Source organism: Egretta garzetta, unplaced genomic scaffold (assembly GCF_000687185.1).
Source record: "Egretta garzetta isolate BGI_Z169 unplaced genomic scaffold, ASM68718v1 scaffold152, whole genome shotgun sequence".
NCBI lineage: Eukaryota > Metazoa > Chordata > Aves > Pelecaniformes > Ardeidae > Egretta > Egretta garzetta.
In genome coordinates this window covers 2,209,808-2,218,147 of record NW_009259037.1, presented here as the reverse complement: position 1 = coordinate 2,218,147, position 8,340 = coordinate 2,209,808, and the positions used below count along the sequence as shown (strand labels likewise).

The 8,340-nt window shown below is 38.3% G+C and overlaps 1 protein-coding gene across 1 annotated transcript in view; it reads right to left on the bottom strand.

Moving 5' to 3' along the window:
• Positions 1 to 1,787: 1,787 nt before the first annotated feature.
• The window catches only part of ADAM12 (ADAM metallopeptidase domain 12), a 191,025-nt gene continuing 184,472 nt past the window's right edge, over positions 1,788 to 8,340 (bottom strand). Inside the window, exons 22-23 of the mRNA XM_009634874.2 lie at positions 3,072 to 3,199; positions 1,788 to 1,848 (exon numbers count right to left, since the gene is read on the bottom strand). Coding sequence (XP_009633169.1) covers positions 1,788 to 1,848; positions 3,072 to 3,199 — 189 coding nt within the window. The remainder of the gene's footprint in view (positions 1,849 to 3,071; positions 3,200 to 8,340) is intronic.

The following is an 8,340-nucleotide window of genomic DNA, read 5'->3' as shown; positions in this document are numbered from 1 at the left end:
CTCCAGGGATGGGCCCTGGGCAGCCCCTTCCAGTGCTTGACAACCCTTTCTGGGAAGAAATTTTTCCTGATGTCCAACCTAAACATGCCCTGGCGCAACTTCAGACCATTTCCCCTTGTCCTATCGTCCGTTACCAGGGAGACGAGGTCAACCCCCACCTCGCTACAGCCTCCTTTCAGGTAGAAAATATCTAAAATAATACATAAGAAGCATCATTTTGGTTCCAACTGCGTTGCCAGGCCTAGGATCACTCTTGTATGATTCGCCATACATAAGGTACAACGTTGCTGCCAGGGTCGCTTTAAGAATTGAAATGTTTTTGTGCAGCATTTACTTGTGTTTTATTTTGCTATTCAGCAACAAACTAAACTATGGTATATTTTGATTGATTTAGTTTCTCCATGAACATGAGCACTATATTGCTACAATGGGGAATAACTGGGAAAATTAAATACAATTACACTGACTGAAATGAGATCCAGGTTTCTATCAATGCTTTTATTTTTGCTTAAAGAAACAAAAACTACAAGCAATGAAGAAACTAACCTATAGAAGGTAACAGTTCCTTCTCCCTCTATTTCAACTGATATTTGAAAATTGTTTTTATTACAGCATAGGTGAAACAACTGTGTTCAGCAGTGTTACTGAGAAGGTACAGAAGAGATCAGATGTAATGCTACCACATAGTAAAGAGATTATTTTTTTTTTCCATGTCTTAGGATAACCAAAGTCTATGTATTAAAATACGCATTTTTTGGATCCAAAAATGAAGAAATCCAGAACAATATTTTAGAAGTTAAATACAAAACAGTAGTAAATATGCAAAATACAGTTGATAAGCAGAGCGATGAGGCAAAAGAAATAAGGATAATAGTTGATTCTTTAAATGTAATTCTTTGTAACGCTGGGCTTCCCCCCCCACCCCCTGCGTGTAATGTATGGTCAGTCTAAACAGGACAGCTGTGCAACACAGGGAGATGGTCCTACCTTACACAGTATAGCTGAATTTAATTACCAAAGCATCAAAAAGGTTATGAGACTGGAAGGCCTGATATCTGCATGAGTATGTACTAACCAGCTTGTGTCTGAGGAAAATGAGGTTCAAAAAAATACAGTTCTATGATATACAGTACTTCTTCAGTAAGAGAACTTGTCCAAAGCGAATGCATCCTCTTCCAGCACAGATTTCTCGACGATTTCAAACAGTAATGCGAAAACTGAAATTACAGTATGACTGCTAACACTGAGTGATACTTTGGTTAAATACATACGTTACGCATCTGTGTGCAGATATCAGGCATTTCACCATCTTCCAGAAGAGATTTTTTTTACCCTGACACATTTATTCAAAAGTTTGTTATGAACCATTGAGATTGAGTTGTTTATCTGTTTGATTTATCGGTGAGCATCAGCACTCCTTAAAGAATAGTTCAAAACTAAACACTCTATATAGGACCAATAGAGCAGAATTATTCAAGTTCAATGAAATATTACAAAAAAGGCTTCCTTTTTAGGAAAACTCAGCTATGGTAAAAATATCTACTACAGTGCACTGCACTGTAATAAATATTCAACATAAATTAATAATTTACAAGTACCTGAGCAAGTGTACAGAGCACCATAGCACAGCACAGCACCAAAGGCAGTAGCTCAGAATTCTTAAAAATAATGCTGTTTTAAACATTAAAAATTCTAAGTATTGTCATAAAAATGAACTCCAGCTGGAGTTTAAAGATAGTGCAAACTTCTGTCTTTACTTTTTAAAATAAAGGTGTCGGATTTTCTAGTCATTTCACATCAGCAGTGTTGCTGGACCCGGATACCTGTGGTGGATGCTTAGGAGCAGGTCTGGTGGAAAGAAAGAGAATAGCAAATTGTTATTTAAACTTTTGTTAGCTCTCACTGCCAGCATCATGCCTGAGGTGTGAAGATGAGTGGTAAAACCTCATAAAGAGTTATCCAAGCTAACGGTAGACATGTAGCATGGGACTCTCATACTGGGAGGAGATCAGACATGTTACGATCTACATGAGTCCCATCAAGAAGCATAAGTGGTACCAGCAGACTCCTTTTTTTCCAGTTCAGGTGTTAATTGCTGCTTGGTCAGTGGGATAAGCTAGCTTAATATTTCGGGTGTTGTTCTTTAAACTCTTTTATTTCTTTGGGTGCTCAACAATTTTGCGCCTGTTCAAAAACGTGACTTAATGCTGTAGAGTACCAGTTGCTTTCAAAAAGTTGTAGGAGTCAGCTTGAAATGTTATTACTTTCAGAATATCTCACTAGAACGGACAGCCAGGAGCTTAACCAAAGTTCGCTCTTGCAGTCTTTTTGCTAGAAGCATTAGGAAATGAACATGATTTGACTTTTAATTTTTCTGAGCAACGTTGAGTGCCTCACTGATGGAATTTCTGTAGCTGAAAATACTTTTATCTTCCTTGCAGCTCACTTTTTATTCGTAGAAAACTGAAGAACATTGGGTAAGAAAATATCATTGACTATGCCCATTAACATTAGACACAGCTATTTCACTTGCAGATTACATTTTTTCAACATCCTTTTTTTTGAAGTGTACAATTTGTGTGCTTTCTGAATGGTTTGGGTATTATTTTCAGATGATGTAAATTGTGAAACTGTATGAACGGAAAACTGCTTTTATTGGTGGTTGATCTTAACAGCATTCAGTTCGCAGCCTAATTCTGTAGGTGGTCTGAGTAGGAAATCTTTTCTGCAAGAGCTTTGTTTCTCTTAAAATGGTGCTTAATAACTCCGTTCTTTTGCAAGGAACTGTATTTATGGGGCAGGTTTTTTTGCAAATACACGGTCTGATGCTTACAGTCAAACCTTCATATGTAGTATAAATTCTCATACTTTTGTGGAAGTCAGTGCAACTGTGCTGATATCCTCCCAGTGAGAATCAGTCCGATACCACGTGCCTTTATATAAGCAAATAGAAAATGGTCGTTGTGTAGCTCCCGGCAATAGTTAGAGCAGAGCACAGTTACTCAAGACATTTTAGACCTGCCATTGAAGGAAGTACTAACCATGGAGCCATTTTAATTAGGAGAACCAACCTTACGGGAGTGACGTGAGGCAGAGATTTTGTGGGTCCAGGCACCGCTGTGCATGTGCTGTTACAGCGCCCTTTGGTCAGAGGGTCTGCTGGTAGGGGCTTCCGAGGAGGGTTTGGTTTCTGGTTTTCCTATTATAAAACATAAGGTCCTATTAGTCTTTGGAACTGACATCGCATACTTAATGTAGCAACAACTGAGTTACATTGAAAATATGTTTGGACTAGCTGTGACCAGATATATGTAAATGAGTAAGCCATAACTTGTTTTTAATAAGCAGGCACTTAAACTTTAAACCAAAGGTTTAATATGATATGTTAATGATTTGTTTCTTTTGATTTTTCTCTCCGAAAATACTGGGTGCGTCTATACTGGAGTTAACTATTAATTGGTGGTAAATGGAAACAACATAGACTGAGTACATACCATTGTAAAAGTAGCTGTATAGAAATGCCAGAAATTACTTTAAAATTCAAATTCAGATGATCAAAGAAACAAACTGCTCAAGCCCAGTTTGAATTGGGAGCATCTGTGGAATTACTTTTTTTTTTTGAGATGCTGCTGTGCTTTCATTCTGTGCAATTAAATGATTCATTAATAAGGAACAGAAGTCATCTGCTGTCAAGCATGAGCTCATGTCTCTTCTGTGTGGTCCCTGAAATACTGTAAACATGGTAACATGTCTATTTGTGGTCTTCATTTTGAAGAACTGGGATAGATTAAGTGACTTGCTCTGAGCACACGCAAAACTCTCCAACAGATCCAAAAACTCGCTTCAGATCCCTCTCTTTGAACTGCATGGTCATGATTTTTCTAAGTAATTTTACTCTTTACCATTAGTTTGCTGTACCTATCATTAGTAAAGTTGACCAAAAAGAAACAAGAAGAGTTTAATTAGATTATGCTTGTAAAGATCCCCTGAAAGTTTTAATCAAAACCAGCTAGGCCTGAATTGCTCATGAATAAAGTACAACTTTTCATGATTCATTTTGAGCATCCCTTTGCTTTCTTACTTTTCATGGCAAATGTTTGCTCTTTTAGGAAGAAAATGCAGGTTGACTTTCAGTAGGCATTTTTAGATAAAGAAGAAAATTCAGAACTTGAGTAAACCTCATATGTAGTCATTTCAAATTTTCCACAAACCACATTTTAAAGCTGTATACAATGTCCCTTTTCTTTTTCACTATGGGCAGAACATGTTCTAGTTTTCGAGTGAATGAGAAATAGCAACATGAAAAAACATTTCTTATTTTAACGTAATGTTTTAGCTAAATCTCTGGTTCAATGTAAAAATGAGTCTTGACTATCATCCAGAACAGCTTCTTCCACTATAAAACAAAACAAACATTTTTGCTCTAAGAAGCTTGTCTGTGAGTTCTGTCTTTGGAGAAAAACAAACCCCAGATATTCTTGAACTAATCAGGCCTGGCAAATGATGAACTAAACAGCATGCTTGTAAATATTCTATGTAGCTTTATCTCACAGGGCTATCTTGTTGGAAGTCACAGAGTTTAATTAAACACTTGCAAGGAAGTTCTTCAAAACATGATCACTTCCCCTGATACAGAACTGGAACCTTAGAACTATTAAGAGAAGAAATCTTACCATCACCATTTCTTGACCAAGGTTTGCTTTGTGTGCTTTCTGAAATGAAATTTTAATGTGTGTGTTTTGAAGTGAAATACACCACTTTGGAACAAGGTAGATCACAGCAGAAACTGGTACTTTTAAAATAAGTGAATTATCTCTACAGTAAAATATAAATTTAAGTTGCTTCTGTAATAATTCTTTAGAAGTCGTAATATTTATTACAGGGGAGAGTATATGCACCATCACCTTGAGTGTGACAGAGTGAAAAAAAAAAGTTGTAATACATAAATATCATAAAGACAGCAATCAACAAATGCATCTTGGAACTCCATAAAGCTGTTATTGCCTTGCCTGCCTTCGCAGAAGTGGTCTTTTCCCTCAAGTACACGATTACTCATGTGCATTAGTCTGATCACATGAGTATTCAGCTGTTTGCTTGATCAGTCCCTAATTGTTATTGCCTGGTTTGTATTTACTCATCAGTTGGCAGAAGGCTTAGGTACCATAACTGGGAAGAGGAAGGGATCCAGGCTCCGCAGTCTAGAGAAACAGAGGTCTGAAGAGCTTGAAATCCGGTGAGGATGAATGAACAAAAAGAGAGAACTGTCCTTGGTTATTTGTCTGTGTTTATTAGCTGTGTTCTGTGGCCAGTCACCGCCTGCAACCCCTGATAGCAGGGAATGAGCGGCCTTCCGACAAGCTTGGAGCAGTTGAGTACTGACGGGACCCTATCGGTTGCGGTTTTCCCCCTTTTTGCAGGGGAAGCTGGCTGAAATGGCTAATCCCTATGTGCTGATCTAGAGAAGTTCTTCAGCTGTGGAGCGAGCATCTTCTCATGGCTGAGCATTAAAATAATCTTTGATGCCTAAGCCATGCTAATCCTTTATGCCCTCTTATTCCAGAGGAAACATCCACGTGAGGAAGTATGTTGAAACAGCACTGGAAATATAAATATAACTCTGATGGGTACACAAGCCCAACACGTGATTTCTTTTTCCTTTTTTTTTTTTTTTACCCCAGAGCTTGTAAAAATGTCATCCTTGAGTTGATATCCTTAAGGAGGAAGCAGCAAAGTGGCTTAACAGAAAGTCTAATGTGCCAACCTGGGTAAAAGAAATTAAATAATAAAAAAAAAAGGTCGGGAATTTGGATAAAAAAGGAGATGAAGAATGTGTAATGGCTGAGATGAAGCAAAATGGAGGAGTGCTTCATAGAAAGGAGATGCCAGCACTGGAAGGTGCCACCAGGAAAACATATGTCCCAAGAAGCAGAAGAAAAATTGTTTAGGAAAGAAATAAATCTCCCCCAAACTGATTACAGGACGGTCTTTCATAGTCTTTATGTACCACAGGAGAACCCAAACTGATGCAGCTTTGTATGTTAACATGTGTGGAAACTTGCTGCAGCTTTTGATGTCCTGGGAAGTCTGTGGCACAGCTCACAGAACCACTGTGGCTGCGCTTCCCTGCTTCATCGCTCGCTCCTTTCTCCCAGCCCATTTTTTAACCCTACACAGCTTCAGCTTTGCAATACAAAGAGTTTTATATCAACAACTTAGCATTTAATGCATTCAGTCTCTGCAGTTGGGGGAGTATTGTTTTAAATATTGTCATGGACTCTTTTTACAGCTCTGCTAGGAAGAAAAACGAAATTCTCAAACTGAGCCCCTACAAAGACATCAGGTGCGTGAAACTTTGATTATTTTTTTTTTTTCCCCACTGATATTTAAATAAGCAACTGGAAGAAGGCTCTTGCCTGAAATGCACTGGGTGAGAAGGGCTGTCTTCCTCAGTCGATTTAGATGGGAACTTAATTTGCGTTAGCCCTCTGCGTCTAAAGCCAGCTCAGTTTTACTCGGGGAAAAGCAAAAATACAAACCTATGTTCCCTGTAATAAGGATGGCCTGTAAAATATGAGATATATTTTGGCAATAAGATGATGACAGTATCAGAGGCAGCAACTGAATGCTAACAGTAACAAAACTGAGTGGAAGTGATCAAATCGGAATGCGCGGACTGAACCCAGGGTTAGTATAAACCTGCACCTTTCCTTGATTTCAATGGTGCTGTGCTGATTTATATTGACTGTGAATCTGGCCCGTAAATAAAGTATGGTTGTCTTGCGAGAGCGACTGAAAGCAGAAAAAGCTGTTTATCAGTCAAGAGATTGTTAAATATTAAACTTGGGAACAGTTCATTTGTTAAGTGTTATTTTGATTTTTAAAAAAATTTTTTTATTATTTTACTTACATCTGAAAGGAAATTTTATAGCAAAATAATCATCCATTCATTGCTGCTTCAACAGCCACTAGAGGGGAAAGGAGTTGTCTTGGAGTCTACTGAGTATGTTGAGGCTTAGCTATCCCTGCTCAAAGCCCAAGGCTGCAGGAAAGTAGCTCGTGCTTAAATATACCTCTTGGAAGGGAGAAGCGGGAAGGAGGCAGCTGGGAAGCCGTAGAAACAGTGACGGGTTTCAGATACTCTTCTTCAGCCCTATACTGCAGTGCTGAGCATCTGGATGATATTATGAATGTAGCAATGATTTTTTTAAAGTGCTTCCTCTGATGACCTGATGGATGTGCTTCCAAGAGAGTGCTGAAGCAGCGCATTAAGGAGTATCTATAGAAACTAGACCAAAACTGTTCTCAAGTTAATTTACTTCTTCCAAGCTTTGAGGGAGTAAAATTGTTAACTTCAGAAGAAAAGATTTTCTTCCCATACAGTGTTTTCTAGGTCCCTAGGATATAAAAAGTAGCTATTTCTGACATACTTGAATTGAGGTTATGGACATAATTTTGAAAGAAGCCACTCTTGCTTATTCACTAGGTTGCCTTGTGTTGACCCCTTGTTTGTCCTACTTCTGTTCCACACAGCAACTGAAAATTGAAAACAGCGATATTTTGCTTGATGGAGTAACCGTCACGATTAATTTGAGCTGCCAAATTGAAAAGCTTTCTGGCAGTTTCAGATCTGTCAGTCTTTGGTAATGATAATGCCAGAGATCTGGTATTCTACCTTGCCCTTTATGTGGGATTTGAAGGGGAGGGCACTTAAGAACATGAATTGTAGTGGCGCATTGCGCAGCTTTGATGCGCGATGACAGGCTGGGGCAGATACAGATGCACCATCAGAATGAGAAATGGTTATTTTTTTCTTGGAAAACCTTTTCTCCATCTGTCTTCTGGTAGCAGGAGACAGTGTAAGCTTGGAAGTTGCTAGATAAGAAGAAACAGAAGAAATTTCTTCTTTTTTTTTTTTTTTAAAGGAACCATTTGATTAAGAAACAGAGAAGCACTTGTAGTTAAAATCAACTGTGAAATATGCAGAATGTTTTAAGCAATACAAGAAAATAAACAAAAAAACCATTGGAGCTAAAGACAAAAGCATCACAAACAAATGCTACAATGTTTCCCATTCCTCTGAGATGGAAAATAAATGACTAGCGAGGTGGAAAAGGGAAGAAGAAAAAGCTTAAATACTTTGAAAGTGATTAATAAACTGGCCACGCTTACAAAAGTTGGTCCGAGTGATTCAGACTTAGACAAAATTAAAACTAGACACACTTTTTCTGCTGTCATGATACGTAAGCCCACTGCCACGGCAGCTCAGCATTGTCTCATCCCTTTTTGTTCTTTTTACAGCCACTTTTCAGAGCGCTGCACTTCAGCAACTGTTTCTCATGG